Genomic DNA, 20812 nt, shown 5'->3' on the forward strand with positions numbered 1-20812 from the left:
AATTAACTCAATTAAAACAGACAAAACCAAATATTTAACTACTTGCTTCACTTGTGAAACAGTCATAGCGCAGTATGATGCCAAGTGGTGGATGGAACAAAATCGAGTCACTGCCGGGACGTCGCCCAGCTGCACCCGGTGGAATCGTCTCTCCCAGTCAAGATTGCGGTGAATATAACAAAACAGTTGATTTATTCATCTTGCATCATGGCTCATAACATATCAGGTATTAATCTGCAGATTCTGCTGGTCAAAATGAGACCAAACTTTTTTAATGACGTCAGTTTTTGATCCACAACAAAGGCCAAAGTGTGACCTGCAACAGACAGTAAGGGGCCGTGTCCACCAAAGCAGTTTATTCTGAGGCCGATGTATGTTTTTAATTGTTTTGCAATGGGAGGGCTGCATATATACGCTGCGCTACACCAGTAGCGTGATGAGGCACTGGGTGTGGATTCTGCACATTGGGCATTTTTTTAAGTGCAGAGAGTTGAAAAATACTCATCTTTGGGTTAAATTCAACACCTCACCATACAGGTTTCTATTACAGATTACAGATAGGATGTTTATTGCTATTGCAGCTATCACAACAGCGTCATTATTTCCAATTCGAAGGCGACTTAGGTGTGTTATGCGAGCGATAATGGAAAGACAAGCCCCTAATAAGTGGAAGCACCAACATAGGAGGGATTTCTGGGAGGTGATAGCCCACGATTTCACAGAGGATTGTGGATTCAAAACTTCTGGAAGATCCGCTCAACTTTTGAAGGGTTATGCAATGCAATAACACCTCTTGTAACGCCTGCTGCATCATGCCCGAGGGAGCTAGTTCCTAACAACACTCTTTGTTGTACTTCATGTGACCTATAAAAGGTTAAAAAAAGTGTTTCCATCGCAGTTTCATGTAAGTGTAAACACTTTTTTTGCAATAAATAATTTTTTTTTTTAAACTGACATGCTGCCATTATTCTATATTCAATTTTCACAATTTGAGGGTTAATGGAAACCCGACTACTGTCACTTTAGACATTCAGTCACAGCTGAAGAGAGACAAACAGTCTACCGCAAAGACAAATTGTCACATCTGACCTGAGCAAGTGCTGAACAACATAAAGAGAGGAGATATCTGTTAATATTAGGTATACAGCCTTTACTATGTTTCCTCTTATGAACCCACACAGACCGGCAGGTCCGTCCTCTCTCTCTGCATGCTTCAGTCTTCCCCTCAGCTAAAAAAAATGCTACGCTTCTAAAGCGTTTCTTGAGGAGTGCATGGCTTTCTAGCTGGGAAAAAAAAATCCACTTTGGTGGACCTGGGCCTAAGGCTTGATTTTAGCTCAGCTGATTTCGAGGAAAGTAAGAGGAATGAGGAGTCAGCAGTCAATGACCGTGTAAGACAGTCAATAAAACAGCTTTTTCAAAAGATGTGAATCATCGCAAACACAAGAGGTCCTCGAGCATACAGTCACACATTTGCACACAAAATAACTGTCTGATTGGTCCAGTAGTTTGCAAGAATAGCTGTGGACAGACAGATACACACACTCACATATGTGCAGCACACACACAACTAAAGGCACCATCTCCTCCAGGCTTACACCTGGCAGAGATAATTATACCAGAGAGGTATTAAGTCAACTTCATGTGTATGTACAAAGTTGTAGTTGGCTGTGATGTTGTGCCACAGCGCATTAAATTCTAATAATTAACCACCAAATCTACAAACATGAGAGGGGGAAAACATTGTAACACATTATAAGATAATGTAGTCCAGCATAACCCCACCAAAAACTACGATGTCAGAAATAAAGACGTCAATGCCATTTGGAAAAGTTTGAATAAAAACTTCTTAAGGTTCTTTGAGGAAGAATATGTGCAGAGCTTTTGTACTGGATTGCATTATATTGCACAGATGGACAGGAAGTGCTTTCATACTCTCAGTCTGCATTTAGATGACAAGAAGCTACAATTCTCTATTTTTCCTCCTTAACAATAAGCTGGGCAGATTTCTTTGTGTTCTGCGGTATGAGTGACTGTTGTATCAGTCAGCTGAATCTCTCTGAATCCGAAACACCTCTAAGAACTGCTGCTGTTGCAGGATGAGTTCAGCATGAGACGGACATTTGCCATTAACCTCACTAAGTGTTACTCTGAGGGAAGGAACGCGTGAAAATCACAGGCCATTAACACTGATAGGTTCACTCTCTGACAGGCTGACAGGTTCAGTTGCGCTAACAATGTATTTTTATTTCGCTTGCAGTTTGGAAACAACATTAAAGAGCAGATTGGTGCAGAGTGTCTTAAAATTGGTTTGAAAAGCAAAACTGAGAATTAAAAAAAATAAAAAAATCAATGACAGCAGTTGATGGTGTGGGTGTTAAAAATGTAACTGCACTTAAAAGGATGTGGAGAACAAAGCAGGTTAAAGGCCTAAGTGTCACTTGGTGACTTTACTCAAAAATACAGACAATTACAGATGATTGCATCTGAAGGATTGTTAGCTCGGATGGAATTTTAAATGGCAGTGCCATTTACTCAGCCGTGCTGTCTTTTCAGGAGTAGAAACCAATTCTCTTCTGTGTATGCATGCAGAATTACCGGAGCTATCACAATCCTCAAACCATTATAAAAGTTTCGGCGGTGTGAATTCCACAACCACAATTCATCCATAATTTCTACTGAAATTTTGTTTGTGAATTGGCAATTTCCAGTACCTCATTTCAAACTCAACCTTGGGACTTGTATCACCATTTCTAAAATACACCTGACGTTCCCACCAACAACCATAGGTACCACCAAGTCAACAAGGTCTGTGAATGTAAGAATTACTCACTATTAACAATAAAATAGCAATTTAGGATCATCTGTCTTTCTTACTTGCACAGTTTCTTTTAAAAAAAGGACATTAGGACATATTCTTTTTCGGGGGATTGATATTGTTGTGGCTTTTTTGCAGAGGAATTCCAGGAGCAAGAGAAAAATAGTTGCTTTTCGGTATAATTTTATTAAAAATGGCAACTTGTTCCAGTCAGAATACATCGCACTGTTCTTAGTTTGTGATCTATACAACAATAATGCTACTACCAATTCATGATCAATCTAACTCACATTGATTTTTTCAGCACAAAATATGTAGATGCAACAGTTTCTGTCATGGTGATTTGTCTCGTTTGTTGTATTTGTGTTTTCTTTATTTTCCAAGTGTGTTTCGCAGTCGAAAAATATCTGTCAAATCAATGACTTTGCTATGCTTTCGACCACAACGCTGCAAGTGATGCAGAACAGTTTACCCCTGCTTTTGTGCTGCTTTTCTGCTTCATGTTCTATTAAAAATAAAATTATCAAAATTATAAAAAAACTGTTAAGAATTTGAAAGGAGGCACGAAAGGTGGGATTCCTAAACATCTTTATACTTTGGACTTTTTAATTATGATGTAATTTCAAATGAGGTTTGCTGATGTACAGGTTTCTATGTGGTTACACTAGCAAGATTTTGATTTAAACCCCCAACACCGACATTTTTTGAGCTCTTACTATAAAACAGTGGTGCATTATGGCATGGAAAATAAAGCTGTTAAAAGCTGTTTTTCCTTCATGTAATTCCCATAGCAGCTCACTAACATAAAGACTTCCCATGGAGTGAAACGTGCCTGTGCATTTGTACATATACGTGTATGTGTGTGTGTGTGTGTGTGTGTGTGTGTGTGTCTATTCTTCCGTCACCCACAGAAACAGCAGAGTGAATAAGGTGATGTGTGCGCTTTTGTATGCATATGTGAAAGAGGGTTACACTGCAGTCCAATAATAGTCCAATTGCAAACAAATTTCCCTCACCATGCTTCTCTCTCTATACACAAGTAAATGCAATATACACAATCATATTTAAATGAGGGCGAGAAGACAAGGAGCAGAGGAGACGGATGGCTTGGAGGCTTTGGAAAGGGGTTGATTTACATGCTCTGTCAATTCCCTGTTGCTGGCGGTCATGCATAATTCATCCATTTTATTGACTTCTGGGGAATTCTATTAGGTGATAGAGTGATACTCCCAAGAACAAAAGATGACTGCCCTTTTCATGAGCGTCATCAGGACCACTGTGAGAAATCCAAAGGCCCGTTTCTCAGAGCGCGCCCGCACCTGGGGGATGCTATCGATGACACGACGGGCATTTTGCTAAGAATGCGTTTTCAACGTGTTGACTGAGCAGCTTCAAGTGTTACATATTCTGTCACGGTGCCGCTGAGCTTAATCAGAATAAATGGTGAGCTTGGTGTCCTTGGCAATAGACTTGCTCGGAGCCTAAATGAATGTGAGACTAGGATCTGGCGAATACATAAACAGCGTGTTACAGTAGAATAAACCATGGTGTAACTCATACAGCAATATCAATCTTTCATTCCAGATACTGTCTGGAGATACCGCAGCTGAATAATCTCACACAGCAGAGCGTAATAGAAAGTCTGAGTAGTATCCCGCCACGTCTCTATGGAAAACCTTATATAAAACAACTGGTATTAGATGGACAACTACATAATTAAAAGGCAGTGGTTATTAGAGTTTTTATCTACATTTGATCTACACTTTACCAGTCTGACCCGACATGCCAGAGTCATCATGATTGTTTTTGATTGTGTCAGTGTAATTTGGGACGCCTCATAATATCCTGACAAAAGACCAGCATAACATTTTTTGTTATTATTATATTGTTAAAATTCTTGCCAATACACAGCCCTTCTGTACAAATGCATGCTCAATAAAAAGGAGGGATCAACAGATTATGATTGGGGCTGATATTTGGCATTTTGTTGATTTTCTGTATCAGAATTGTATTTAAATGATCACATGTAAAATTAATTCAATTAAAAAATGCAAAGAAAGGGTCAGCATGGGGGGAACTTTTACTTTGTAAAACCCCAGGGAGCTATTTCATTTTTTATTTCAATTTTCACTTGACTTTATACAAAGAAAAAAAAAGTTGATGGGAACTTGCTGGATATAATGTGGAAAGTTTCAGTTTTGATTAAACATTAGCTTAAAATATTTAAACAGAGTTTTGTGTTGGAGTTTGTTATCCAAATTATTATTATTATTATTATTATTATTATTATTATTATTATTATTATTATTATTATTATTATTATACTAACCCTAACCCTATCCAAAATTATTATTCCAAATTCTAAATATTGACAGAAAGCTTTTCGTTTTTATTCTAAATGCATATAAAACGCTTATTGGTCTCATTAAATACTGGTAATTGGTATCAGTATCAGCCCTGAAAAAACAATACCGATCAAACCCTAATAAAAAGACGGACCCTTCCTTCCCAGTTTATGAGAGATGAATGCTTCCATATTTACTTTCATTCATAAACATCTCTGCACCTCCATCCCCATGACCTACATGTCTGACAGGCTGCAGTGACTGGTCATGGTCCAACAAGTCGTCAAACATGTTTTCACCAAAGTCACAGCAAGAATTTATGACTCATCATCGCCTCATCTGAAAGTGATTGATCATCTCAATTTAAAGAGATTTCAACAACTTCTCAACAGAGAACAGAGACAAATCAACTTCTCAACAACCGAGAGTCAGACGAACCACCTGTTTGGAATTTCTATATCAGGTCTCTGTCCCCATCTGTCAACGCAGACATCAAAGAGTTTTACTGCAGCCGTTAAGTCCTACATGGTGATATGGACAGGTGAGACAAAGAAACAGTCTTCTGGAGGGTTCTGAAAAACATACTAATGAGACTCTTCAAAGACTTAAGACAGAAATCCAACTTATGGCAGAAATCCTTTATATGGCACATTTTAAAAAGACTTTTGAAGGATTCAACTGTGTCTTTAAAAGTATCCTCAAGTGCTTCTGAGGAGTCAGTCAGCTGCAGGAACGACTGGCAAGGAATTACTGAAGAGAATTAGACATCCAAGAGTCTGAACGTGTCTAAAACAGCCTTACACAGTTTCATGCTGCACTTCTTTTTGAATCACCTACATTATCTGTGGCTCAGGATAAAACTGGCTTTCTGCTATTGTGAACACAGACCGGGAGAGAGACAGAAAGACAACAAGAGACATGACCAAGCTGAAGCACCAACGGCAGAAGCTCAACGTGATAATCCCCGCTGTCAGTGAGTCACCCTGCCTTCAATTGGTAGCACTGACACATCTTTATAAACTTTCATCTCATGTCTACAGCTTCGCCGACGCTACTTTCAAGGCCCTGTTTGTGCCGCGCACCAAAGACCAATTAGACGCTCTTTGCAGATTCCCCTTTTCTCTCTCTTCGCTCACACTCTACGCCACACAGATTTTTAATTGACAGCAGCTCTTCTATCTCTCATGTAATGCCTGAGAGGGACGGGAGACTCTCAAGGAGAAAAAAAAAATAAAGTTCCACTGCTATTCTTCTTAATTGTCAATGTCGTATTAAAATCAAAAGAACAGTCTCGGTAATGTATTCGCCACACAATCTATTTCTGCTCTGAAGGCAGGAGCGTGGAGGTCCACTTCAATATCGAAAAGACTTCCCTGGTTGTTCAGAGTGAGCTTGCTAATTACGAACTGAGACACCCTTGGGGGGCGGATAAGCATGCTGGATAGTGTTTCGCAATTAATACAAGGTAGATTAATAAGTCCCTTTTTTAGTCGGCTCCCACTGGAGGTCAGACGTACTCACAGATGATTCAAATAGGTGTTAACTTGAGATGTGGTGCTGTGCTTGGAAGTAAAGGTTGGGAGAAAGTCTAATGATATTCTGGCTCACACCACTCCGGAGCCTCCGATGAGATGACCTTACATTTAATTTCACTGAAGGTAGAAATCCCATTCTGGGGCTGGATTTAGATGAATGAGCCCTATTTCCAGGCATTTTCTGTTGACCCTACAAGTTGCAAAGTTATTATTCTACAGGACTGGTACACAGGGTTTGGGTCAACAAAGTGCTTTCTTAATTGGTGAGAATCGGACTTCCCACGTCCACCGCGAGGCTCTCGGGGATTTGAGCTGCTCCGCCTGAGCTAATGAGAGCCGGAGGAGTGAGAGCACAGGCGCTGTGACACTCTCTCTTGGCTCTTAATTTGTGAACTTCCCCTCAGCTGGCAACCCTGCAGCCTCTTCTCCCAGCTGAAGTGGCTCCGCTGGCACGTCCAGGTCCCCCGCCTCCCCCCCGGGGCTCTCTGAGTAGCAGTGGCAGGAAAGCATTAACACCTTAGGGAGCAGGCGCCAGGACTCAGGCTGCATCCACACTAATACCTTTTTGTTTGAAAACCTAAAACTATTGCTGCGTTTATGCCTAGCGTCCACACGGCTCTGGCGTTTGGAGCACCTAAAAGCATGTTGCCTAAATTCACATGTGCCTCGGCCAAAACGTTGCACCTGAACACACCACAAAAGCTGAATTTACGCAGCCTGTTCGAGGTGGGAATATTACACTGTTATGATGCCTCAACATTCTGTATATAAGATCCAATGGAGGGACAGAGTGGTCTCGCCTCTGAGCCGGAAACAGACGTTGTAACAGCGCCGCAACGAGCCTCTGTGTAAAACATAAAGCCGGAAAGCCGTGACCATGAGCGGTAAGGGTGTGATGTTTTGATGAGATGTTTATGTGTGCTACCCACCGCGGGAGATTTAAAACGCAGCTGTCAGCACAGAGGCTAATTCAAAGAGGAAGAACAGCAGCCGTAATAACCTGCAAACAGGGAAAATAATATACAGGACATTCCTACAGCTTTCACTTCTGTTGATGTTCAAACAACTATGTTGGATTTTGACGTTGGCGTTTTCTTTGACTTTCTGAGTCAGAAATCTGACTTCAGTGGGTTTTGAAGATTGAAATTTCCAACTGGGAACTCAGATATTCCAACTTCCCAATGCAAATACAACACACTATAATTCTGAAATATTGCTAAAACGTTCACGTGTACAGAGATCATTTTACTTTTAAAAAGCTCTGAAACTACAATGTATCAGTGAGGATGTAACAGGTAAGCTTTTGGAGACCAAAGGCATCAAGTAGGAAAAAAGCAGTGCATTATAGTTGTGTTGCTTTGCTTGTGTTGCTAAGAAAGTGTGAGAGCAGGGGAACGCTCAACACAGCAGTGTGTGGACTTTGATGGGCAAAGGTGATTTTTAAAGGTTGGTTTGAATAAGTCATAGCAGAGCAGTTTCAAGTCAGAGCAGAAGCATGCCCCAAGAAAACCTGCAGCATTTTAAGGCTTCTTTCATTTCTGAAATGGTATCCTGAATCAAACGTACAGCCAGAGTTCACGCTCTTACCTTTCTTCCAGCAGCTTGTCTCCAAACATCCAGCGGACGTGTGGCGCAGGGTAACCAGCGGCCACGCAGGGCAGCAGCACGCTGGCGCCCACAACCTTCGTCACTGGCGCGGGCTGAACCAGGAACTCCAGCTTCCTCTCCTCTCCGGTTTCTTAGACAGAGAAAAAAGGGTCAGGGTTAAGGCTGAGGTTAAGGTCGAGTTGAGTAGGTGAAGCAGAAAGGCAACCTTTGACGTAATGGGTGTCATCTGTCTTAAAAACTTCAAAAGAAGGGCAGTCCTTTCTGACACCCAAACCAAGAATGGTCAGATGAATAATGTCCATGTTGACGTCTGAGACAGCTCAAGTCTCGGCTCTTTAGGAGTTCAAAGTGATCCCATATAATTCCAGCTGTAACTAACTGCAAGAGTCGGATCCTGCAATATCCAGGTCCTGTGTGGCCAGAGCACATACATAAGAATTCAGCACTATCAGTTTATCTGAGATCATAATTCTATGAAGCTCGAACCGGGATTTTAATTAAAAAACAGAAATCATTTTCACCCAGCTCTTTTCCAAACTCTCAAAGTCTCTCTCCGCAGACTCCCACATTACTGCATTCTCAAGCTGATTTGTTGCAACTTCAAAGAAACCAAGAAACTGTAAATGTATTTTTGTCTCTTCAACATCTGGTAGCATCCAAACAAAATGTCTTTCAATTTCCTCACAGAGTTTTATGGGTTTTCCTTCTGCATGCATCCAGCCTTTTGCCACTCTAACACACATCCTTGGAGGAGTCACAGAGAGATAAAGACCCCCACTGGGGTCTTGTTGAAGTCTGATTTATGACCTCTAATATCTTCTCTGTGCTGCCAGGAGCCTGGTGCTTAACAACTCAGTAAATAAAACTTCTGGAGGGGCGAGACGGGATGCTGCCACAATGGAATCCAGCCCCCTTTTGAGCTGCAGCTTAGTTACTGCGGCGTTACCGATAACCCCGCTGAGAGTTCTCCGTTTGGCATTCAATCTTTTTCATGCTAAAGGTATGAGTACACCATGTAAAGCTTTAATCAAATGATGCACTGAACTATATTTTAATTTCAATTTGCCGCACAAGTGGTTCTACAATAGAAGCTCCAACATAATTGCTCCGTAATCAAGCATGTGAAAATGTTTCGATTAACAGGCAATATTAAGGGCAAGCAGGAATAAGTTTTTCACCGTTAGATAACAATGGAAGTAAGTGTCAGTCAAATGATGCACTGATGTTCGTGACTAAAAAATCCATCAACACTGATTCTAAAGAGTTTGGGACGTTAAATGAAAACAAATCTTTTTTTGACCTGTATTCAATTGAATACAATTCAAAGAAGAGACATTTAATGTTGAAATTTATAAACTTAACTGTTTTCTGTGCATACGCACCCAATCTGGATTTGATGCCAGTAACACATTCCAAAAAATTTGGGACAGAGTCTTGTGTACCACTATGTTACATCAGTTTTTCTTTTGATAACACTCAGACCACTTTTGACAAAATTAACTCTGGTTCTTAAAACTTTAATACTATTTAGCAAGCTAGTCCATTACACTTGTTTAAAGCAGGACCATTGTAATCAACTATAAATCATCAATGAAGGACATTTCACAATAACCAATGGAAGCAGTGAGTCATTGAAAGATGGCAGATGGCATTTATTGTTTGTTCTGTTATTACAGATATTCATTTTTATCCAAAAAACAAGCATTGAACAACAAATAATGATGAGAAGTTGTTCAAGACTATTGAGACTTATCCCCTTTTTCTAACCTGTAGTATATGACACGCCCACTGATGTTGTCATGGAAAACCTGTTTCTTTTTGTTTCCAACCGGGAATCAACTTTTCTGGTCCCAAACCAATTTACTTTTGGTCGAAATGCTCCAAACGGTTCAAAATTAGGTGCAGAAACCAGAACGGAACCCGTTCCATGTTGGTGGAAAAGGGGCATCATTAAAAGCATTTGGGAACTGAGGACACCAGCTGATGTAGTTTTTGAGAATTTCAATTTCAACAATCTTTTTTTGAGAATCCCTAATCCCATCTGAACACTGTGAGAGATTAGTTTCCTCATACAGGAAGAATCTTGAAGCTGAAATTGCAAACAAAGGCTTGGATGCATTTCAGTTAGCATGTTCTATATATGTTTTCTGTGTCTGTGTCCACTGCATCGCACCTCATTTTTATCAATTGACATATCAGGATTGCTTTATCATTGTAGTTTTATTGGGTTATTACCAATGTTTGGTCGCAATTTCATGTGAATAGCTGCATTGGATCAATGTGAAATGGAAAAAAATCGTTGAAGACTTTTTTCTTCTGTATGTCAAAAAGGATGCACATAAAAAACCAGAAGGCAATGATTTGCATTCTGGTTTTATGTGTTTTACACAGTCTCCCAACTTTTTTGGATGGGGGATTGTACATCTGGAAAAAAAAAGCTTGCTGACTTGCATTCTTACTGACAGCATTTCATTTGACAAAACTATTTCCTCCAATTACCTGGCAGTATCTGGAGCTGGGCCTCGTCGCTGAACTTGGATGATCCCACATTTTCCACCAAACAGCGGTAAAGACCGGCGTCTGCCTCCGAGGCGTTGCTGATCACCAGGGCTCCGCTGGGCAGCTGCACCAGCCTGCTGCTCAGCTCCAGCGGCAGGCGGTCTTTCTCCCACTGGGTGAAAGGCACCAGATCCGAGTTGACCTCACAAGCCATCACCTGGCTGCTGCCTTGATGCACGGTGGCCGCCGATGGCTGGCTGGCGAACCTGGGCATCCCTGGAAGACAACGACATGACAAAGATGTTAAAGCATTTGCTTAGAAATAGAGGTCCAATGTTCTTCCATACATGTACACTTAAAGGTTTATAAGAGGCAAAAAATGTGTTTTTTCATCAGTTTAGTGGGAGTGATGTGATCCTGGCATTTGACTCTGAGAAAATATGCTGTTAAGCCTGTTTAAAAATTCAACTTTCAACTATATTTACTTTCAAAACATCTGAAATAAAACCATACTTTTATCGAGCCAGGCTGGGAAAACAACCAGACTGATATTGGACCTTTAACACAGCCGCTTGGGAAGTCATAAAAACTCAGAGAATCTGTTTTAAAATATGACAAGATGTATATTTTGGTTTAATCTCAAGAGCTGCAAAACATACCAGAATATTGGAAGCGACATCTTGCAATCCAGATTCTGAGTGCAAAAGGCCAAAACATGCAACCCCCATCCTCACCCAGACCCGACCTCTTGCACTCACAACCCCTCATGCACACACACACACACATAACCACCCACACACAGTTGCGCAGCACAGTCACTTATCCTCAATGGTGGATGTTAATTTGCAACGCAGAGCAGAAGACACACAGCACTAATTAAAAAAGGCTTGATCCACAGGCTGTTTATGCTGCTGTACCCCGACTTTCATCTCCACACAAAATAATTATTTCCTGCGTTTGAAAGCATTGATCTGAAACCAACACTGGCGGGCCGCGTTCGAAACAATCGCACACAATGGCTTCAATTAAAAACAACTTACAATGTGTGAACTGCAAATGGTATTCTTGGGTTTATTAGCGAGGAAGGAGGAGTTGTTTTTAAAAAAGGAAGAAGGCTATTCCGTCGACAACAAAAAGAATATCATGTTGTGTTCCCACCATGGAGGGCCTCTTGAGTTTTTGGGCTAGCTGTGGTTGTCTCCGTGGTAATGTGTGTGTGAGAAATGAGAAACTGTGTGACTGAGGATGAAATGGCTCGTTTCAGTGTTTGTTTATCTGTTTATGAATGCCTGCTGTAACTGTGCGCTTCCACAGGAAGTGATGCTGACGGCTTGCTGAGTGATGATTTGGCGTCTCTGCCCTCTCTCACCTACAGACAGCTCTTCAAATCCCCTGCCAAGAGTGGCTCCAGGGTAAATCACACTTTAAGATAAGGTCCCAACAGCTACACATTCTCGTCTGGCCCGGGTCGACGCGCACAGCTTCTCTGAGTATATCTGAGCACAATAGTTCAGCTAATATGGGCTTAGCCGATCCCAGCACTGATAGTTTTGTGTCAAAGCTGCCAATCAACTACTGTATAATCATGCCAGGGGAGGCAAAAAAGCCTCATCTGAATCATTCAGATTAAAGTCACTGAAGCTCCCCACTGAATCAAATACGTTTTATGATTAGCAGCTGCAGTGCAGGGCGAGTAATCATAATAAGGCTAGCGAGCGTTAGAGGGAATTCTTGGATGCACTTCTTTAAATGAACTTTCATTAAAAAAAAAAAAGATTCAATCTTTATTAGATTTTTTTTTTTAAGAATTTGATTTCAGGTTATGTAGCTTTAATCAAGAGGATATAATGGTAGTTACATGATGATGGTGATTTGATGAATTCACTGAATCTGAATGTCATGCTCTTTTACACTTTCAATTGTAAATGGTAAATGGACTGTACTTATAGCTTTTTTTTTGTGTTTCGACCAGTCAAAGCACTTTCACACTAAATTCACCTATTCACACACACATTCACACACTGGTGGCCGAGGCCACCGTACAATGTGCCACCTGCTACTCAGTAACTATTCATATGCACGTGGAACTGGGGTTCAGTCTCTTGCTCAAGGACACTTCAACATGTTGCTTGGGGGAGCCGGGTATCGAACCACTGACATTCCAATCAGAAGACGACCCGCTCTACCTCTGAGCCACAGCCACACAGCTACCGTGCTCACAGACGGTCCTCTATCTTTCTAGTTTCATCAGTTTCATTATCTCAATGATAAAAAAAATATTTTATCTGTTAGTGGTTGTAGTTGAACTGTATTAAAGGAATAGGAGTGTGTGTGTGTGTGTGTGTGTGTGTGTGCGTGTGTATGTGTGTGTGTGTGTAATATGTAATTATATATTAATATATGTTAGCGATAAAGTTCATGAATTAATTACAGGAAACAATAAGTTTACACTTCCTCTTCCTCCTTTCAGAAGATGTAACACATATTGTTTTGTTGTTTATTTGAATCTATTCATTGGGTTTGCAGGTTATCATCCATTTCTGTTCATTCACATTTTTTTGTTTTGTTTGTTTTTGGATTCTTTGTTCGTTGAGGCATGTGAGAAAACCGTTTTCTTCATGAGTTCAACACAACATGTGGTGAGTAATAGAAACACAATTGATAATTGTGCAGGACAGGTTTTCCTTTAACTGAAACTTTAAACTTTAGGCTGTGTTTGGGCCCCTGGTGCAATGACACTTAAAAACACGAGCTGGAAAACAATGCCCTGAGTAATATGCATCCAAGATCTAATAGCAAAAATATTCAATGGATATCGATACAACTTTGTCTCACAGCTTCAGACATTTGGTCCAAAGAGGACGCAGGAGAGATTTCTGAAAGTCATCTGCAGACAAGACAGTTCTACAAAGACAGAACATTTGTAGAGGAGAGAAAACATCGCCCATCTCGCAACTTCAGTTCAGATTGTTGTGAGCACTCAGTCTGCAGTCTGCTGAGCTTCCAGCTCTCAATCGACTAATCCTTTGTTCCTCCAGCCTCATCACATCTCTCCGGCTGAGTTCATCAGTCTGCTGTGTGTGTGTGTGTGTGTGTGTGTGTGTGTGTGTGTGTGTGTGTGTGTGTGTGTGTGTGTGTGTGTGTGTGTGTGTATTTGTGTGTGGGGATCCTAACTCACACAGGCATGACTAAGGATGCAGCCAGTGCTAATGAAGTGCATTTACTTTATAATGTCTCAGATATGTATGCGCGGGTTCATGTGTGTTGTGCGGACTGGATGAAGTGTGCATAAGCACATTAAGTGAGGGTCGAGACGGGGCATTGAGGAGGCGGGAAGTGGTGAGTGTCGATGCTAACACTATCGATTCCAATTAATCACAATTCTCCATTTAAATCGACTGCATGGGAGCTTCATTTTCCACACCCTTGCTCAGCACCATCTATTGAGCAGAAGCGCTGTACTGCCAGTCTCAACACTTATTACCAGAGTGCGATGAGGCCAAATGATTGCGAGGGAGCAATAATGTCTTAGTGGTCAAAACACAGGAGTTTTATGCTGATGCAAAAGCTGTTTCTTTGTTCATTTCGAACCTTTTAAATGAAAGCAAAATGTGACTGCTGATCTTATTGTGTCTCCAAATAATATTTCCCGAGAAAATCAAGCGGTTAACCCAGAGGAGCCACCAAAAGCTTCCTTTGTGCAGAGTGGTTCGTCAGAAAACCCTGCATCATCTGCTCGGCTTTAAAGGCAGAGCTTATAATCATATGAATGCTAATGAATGAATGAATGTGTCCATCATGGGACGGAGATTAGCAGGAAAGAACTGCGCCGCACAGAGCTACTGTACCAACAGGCGTAACGACGGTTTACTTCGCCTCAGAGCAGCATCACATGCACATACACTTAAATCACACAGTTGGGTTTCTACTATTCTTAATTAAAATCAGGTATAGAATAACAATGAGCAGCTTAATGGAATATGCAAAAGGCTTTAAGGATCTCCCTCCAGATTCAGCTGAATTATAAACTGGCTGTAGAATGCTTTTCACCTTGGATCAAAAATACACAGCGCTCTGCGTTACATATTTTACATGCAGTCAGTTTAAGTAATTAAGGAGGAAAAAAAACAGAAACTGGCTCATGTTTCTGAGCTGCCTAGAGGCCATATATGTCTCTGCCCTGACAACGTGCTGTGTTTGGACTGGCAACGTGAAATAACCTATTTTCCATAATAAAAATCTGCAATGTAAAAAAAATTAAAATCAAGCAATCAAAAAAGGGGCACAGTTAATGCATCCGAGCATGCTCATATTTTCCATTTAGACCGTAACTGTTTATATTAACAGATACAATCTAACTCTAATACAGCATCTGAACTGACAGCTGCTTTTATTTAAGATCTAATTCTTTACTTCCCTATAAATATATATATATATATATATATATATAACCATAAATGACTAATAATACTGTGATATTTTAAATATTGTGCATACATGTCTGAAAACCAAAATCTACATGAACTGCACTCTCAAAGGTTTAATGAAACAAGCTTTCATGCTGAATTAATTTAAAAAATGACCTGATACAGTTGGAGCTGATTATTATGGGGGAGTTTAAGTCAGTTTAAAATGATTAATAAAATAGCACTCTTAGTTTAATGTCTTATCTCCTAAATTTTTCCCAGATATCGTTTAAAAAAAATGCACCTGTATCATGACTTATGATTATGTTTTTGTAATGCTTTTTCAACTGATGTTGTGCTCGTTCATATGTGATGTGTGACACTTTTACAGAGGAATCACTTATAAGCCATGTTTTGATCAAAAGCTTTCGGTACAGTACGTTTAGAGCCTAAAGTAGCACCTACACAGAGAGGGTACCTAGATGCCTGATCTGTTGAGCGTTTTCACCACATACAGCACTCACATAAGCCACAGCTCAGCCCTCAGCGACTGCAGCGTTTACAGCTCCACCTTTTGCTACTGAATCTGTGGTGGGGTGACTCTGGGGTGACAAAATTGGAAAGGTACTAAAGGTACCATCCACAACAAACTGAACTGAACCGAACCGAACTGACCTGCTGGTGAAAACGCACCATTAAAGTGATCACAGTTACAGTGACTTACTGGATCAAAAGGCTTGAGACAGAATTATTCCTACACAAATGCTGCTTAAATTATTTGTGTGTAATAATCTACTCCGCTTACAGTGTTCACTTGTCATACATGACAACAAATAGGGGGAAATACTATGGTGACAGTTAAGCTGTTTTTTTTTTTTACTTTACTCCCATGATCTTTTGAGTAGTGATACACTGTCTGCTTCCAGCTACCTGAGGCTGGTGCTGTGTGCACACTGTAATCATGACAGGAAAAGGAGAGTCAATGAAAACCATCTCCTCGAAGCTTATTATAAGCTACCAAAGATGGGCCGAAAAGATGTGGCGATGAAACTTGGATTTCCTCAGGCTACTTTGTGCAAAACTACTCAAACCCTGAGAAACTGTCATGGCTGCTGAAAGCACTTATGAAGCTGTCCTCGTCAGGTGCACTGATAATGCTTGGTCACATAATGCCCCCATTAGTTTATATTCATGTAATTAATATGGAGATGTCATTAGATGGTACACTGCATGAGAGTTTAAGAAAAATATTGATTAGACCAGTTACCAGTTTATATAAATATTTATTGTCATGAACTCTGACTAGATTATGATTCAGAGGTATGATAACTAAATCCATGTATTTCATAACAGTCCAAATCAGCTCACATTTATCTCTGAAACAACAAAAAAATTAAATGCTGGAGGCCTGTTGCTTAAAAACAGTCTATATGGTAATTCTTCAAATGCACAAATCTTAATGCCGATTATTCCCCCAATCCCTAACGCTCAATGAGATAACCACTTAAAAACTGTATTGCACAACAGCAGCTTTATCTGAACTATCAAACTGGCATTAAACACGTACACAAACTGCAAAATACACCAGCCTTTATGCTAATGCTTTCAAAAGTCTATTTCAGTAATAGAAACAGAAACACATTGTATCCATGAGTCCTGCCTACAGGCATTGTGGGATACTGGCTGCACAATGCATGTTGCATCTCTATTATAGCTAAGCAAATGTGTTTTCATGTACAAGACTGAACTGACCAGCTGTTTTCCAGCTGTGGCTAATGCCCCCTGCTGGTACAGTGATCAATTATTTGAAATACAGACCAGTACATGACATCTATTGTAGATTTATCTTGCAAATCTACAGTGGAGTTTTGTTGCAGAATATTTGGAGATCAGCAGTAAATGTTTGGCTTTGGTGTCTGTACCTTCAAGTCAAAGGGCAAAGTATTCTCCCTAGATCTGACATTTTGCGGTCGTGAACAATCAGAAGGAAGCAACACATCACAAAAGAGGCAGAGATCCCAGTTTCTTCACAGATAACAGAATCAGTAGACCAGAATGTAACACAGCCACAACTGGGACTCTGATTCTTATCACGCTATTATTTCCACTACTTCTCTCTCTTTCTCCCTTTCTCTGAATTCAACAAGTTCACGCCCATCCTCCGGGGATGGACAAAGTCATTCTGGGAAATGTGGGGAAATCAATACCTGAAATTGAAGTACACCAGTCAGATTGAAGCAAAGTGGGTACACTTAAAAAAGTAAATTAAAGCCCTTGATGACAGAATAATTCATAGAATGCACCGACTGTTACAAATTGATATTTACTAGTGTATGGCTGTCCGAAGGGAGAAGGGTTTTCCTTTAAAGCACAATAATAACGCCTTCACCCTCCCTTATCAACACATCCATTACAGTTTTGCATGCCGTGCACGAAAAGACAGAACAACCTATTGTTTTATGAATTTTGCAACACCACATAGAGCCAAATCAAGTTTGCTGAGCCAAAAAAGACCAATTTCAGACAGTGAGGTGTTAGATCCAACCCCAGATGAAGAGCAAATTAGACAGAGTGTGAAGACAATCAATGGCAATGAGTATCTGAGACTCCAGGCGAATGTGGGAGTGGCAGAGTAATCAAGCAGGCCAAAAAAAAAAAAAGACAATAATGTCTATTAGATGTATTGGCTTTGAGAAAATCCTCCTGAACAATATGTACATTATGTGCTTTATTCAGTTCAGCGCCTCTTTCTGTTCATACTCCCTTTAAGGCCAGCAGCAGAGTAAGTGATAATTAATTCCCTAATTGAAGGCTTCAGAGCTTCAGGGGAGAATATTTCTGAGGTCTTCTTTTATTACAGAAAATCATCTATTCCGCCTACGAACTTATAAGGTTACATTCTTACAGTAAAAAAGTAAAGTACTCACATCTTTTTGATATTTTGAATGCAAACAAAACTTACTTACTCAGTCAAAAATGACGGGAAACTCATGAAAGTGTCAAAAATATTGTTTTATCGACCCATATTGATTCTGAATAGTTGAAATTGTTACTCATTTTCCAAAGAACTGAACTTTGGTACCAGCTGCATTTCCTTGCTCTCTCTCATTGTTAGTGTTTGCTGCAGTCATCCTGCTGTTCTCTGCTTCTAACCAAAGAAAGACAAGTCGCCGTTACATTTATCATTTAATTAAAAAAATATATTTTATGCCTTCAATGTCAATTTTCCCCCATGGTATCATCAAAAAGTATTGAATATCAATATTTTTCAAAGTACTGCATTGAAGTCAGAAAGTCCAGTACTGTGCGTTTATTAGGTACAACTGCACAATCTTATACAATCCCTTAACCCTGGAAATATTGTTGGCTCTGTGTAAGAAAGCTCTTACTTAAATTCTCTGGTAATTTCTGAGCATACTGTTAGTGGAGATGTTGGTGATGTGTTGAAATACATTATTTTTCTTACATTCTTTGCACCTCGTCAGTAAATTATTCATTATAATGCAGTCAAATACGAAAGAAAAAAGAAAAAGTTCACAGAGTTACATCAACGCCTCTGACAGCGTCAACAGACACTGAATATAAAAACTGTACTGCAGTAAGATTCACTGTGCTGGATTACGTACAGGTGGACATAAAATTTAGCCTGAGTTCAGTCCTTGAAATGATTTTTCTGGCATCATTAAATTCTCAGTTGAAATTAGAGATGATAACAATTAATGGACAATCAATTAATTGGTCATTAAGAATTTAGTCAAATGTGAAATTTAAGTGATTAATGGAAATGCTGTCAAAGTATAGGCCATGAGACAAGTTGCTTTTTGCATTGACCGAGGAAAAAACGCATTTGGTATTGTTTTTAATAAGCAAAGTTTTCATGGGTTTTTTTTCCAAATAACTGTAAATTGATTATCTGATTGTTAATTTTAAAGATGAATCGATTAATAAAAGTACAATTTGCAACCCTAGTTGAAATACAAAAACAATCCAATCAGCGCCATGGCTGCGCACCGCAGCCAATGAGGAGCTATCACAAAAATCAACAATAGCGAGCATTACAAACACGACAGACGCTGCTGTGGAGGCTGTTCTAAATTAACATGCCTTCTCAATATTTCCCGACATCAAAGTTTGTTTTGCTTTGTTTTGTTCCACTCCACTCTATAAAACTCCACCGCTGTGTTGGCATGGCTAAACATCAGTATGGACTTAAATTGGCCTATGTTGGTCTGGATTGATTGGTTAGGGGCAACTGAATCCCCCTCGGAAATCAGTAAGAGCAGTCACAATGTCAGACTGAAGATGGAAACGAAGTATAATGAGTTGACGAATCTGTCTGATATCAGGTGTGATAAAATCGGAGGCACCATCTGGAAAGGACACCCTGTGTTACCTGTGGGTGCCACACTGGGTCCAGCAGTGTTTTTTGGACAAACTAATCCCAATAAACAACATCCATCCAAATGACTTGGCAGCCCAAACCTGAATTACAGACGCTGATTTACCTCCTCCACTATCATGTTTTTGTGTGCGTTCACTTTAATTATAGTTAGTTAACAGGACATGCACCTCAAAGACGGCGCCCTCATTTCACACAGCGGAACTTCACATTCTCTTTTAATTGGTAAATTTGTGTAATTTTGAAATACCAAAAAAAAAAAAAAAAGTTTTTCTGTAAAAGTTAAAATAAACTAAATATTTCATGTGATATTTTTCTTCTGAGTTTTTCTTATGCCAGATTAAAGCTTTATAAAAAAAATAGACATTTTATTTATTTGAGTATTATGCATCCAACTTCAGGCTTTACGTTTTACTTTTAAAACTGGATTAAAAAGTCAGCGGGGTGATTCCTTCTGGGTTTCTGAGAAAACGTTGCTGGGCCAGAATGTTCAGAGGGTTTATCACGAGAAGATAAACGTCCCATTGGTACAGCATTGGTTATGTGAGATTATTAATACATTAATGCACTCTGTATGCATTCAAGTTCGCGTGCATGAGTGAAGGCAACACTGTGGAGGCTGACAGCCAGTAAACAACAATCAGTTGCATAAGATGTCTGAGACAAACACTCATATTCCTCCTCTGTTCTGTTGTTATAAAACTTTAATTGCTTTTTAATGCATTCAAATGTATATCCTTCAAACAACATGAAGATTACATTGTTCACCCCCAGATATCACTGTTAATAAAAGGCCTTTTAGGTGTTATGGCACACGGGAAAATAGATTATTCTATCTCTACAATGCAGCCTAGATACTTGTGAAATTTAGCTTTGAGCGGTGGTGCTTTAGTTATAAGTGGCTTTGCATGTTGCATGAAAACCACAGCATGAATTCTTTAAATCTGACGCCAAGAGGGAGTTTGGCTTTTTGCTGTTTAATACAAATATAGGATGTGGTCAAAAAAGAAAAAAGGCTGACTGAAGTATTTCACAAAGAAAACCTCAATGTTTAAATAGACAGGATAATAGGGGAAGATATAATAGAAGCACAGATACCAATTTATGCGAAAGACTGTGGGTGTTCATCTAAAAATACATATAAACATGCTAGTTTAACTGTGTTCAATCAACTCGGAGGCAAAGAAAACAAGAGTGTACCA

At 39.8% G+C, this 20812-nt stretch overlaps 1 protein-coding gene across 8 annotated transcripts in view; it reads right to left on the reverse strand.

The window, feature by feature from the left end:
* The window catches only part of neo1a (neogenin 1a), a 217219-nt gene that overhangs the window by 89895 nt on the left and 106512 nt on the right, over positions 1 to 20812 (reverse strand). For all 8 annotated transcript variants that reach the window (XM_088074686.1, XM_088074639.1, XM_042491109.2 and 5 more), the window contains exons 3-4: positions 10806 to 11081; positions 8286 to 8436 (exon numbers count right to left, since the gene is read on the reverse strand). In XM_088074686.1, the coding sequence (XP_087930812.1) occupies positions 8286 to 8436; positions 10806 to 11081 (427 nt within the window). The remainder of the gene's footprint in view (positions 1 to 8285; positions 8437 to 10805; positions 11082 to 20812) is intronic.

This window comes from Plectropomus leopardus, chromosome 1, assembly GCF_026936395.1.
Source record: "Plectropomus leopardus strain MGB_pleo_1.0 chromosome 1, ASM2693639v1, whole genome shotgun sequence".
In the NCBI taxonomy this organism is placed as follows: domain Eukaryota; kingdom Metazoa; phylum Chordata; class Actinopteri; order Perciformes; family Serranidae; genus Plectropomus; species Plectropomus leopardus.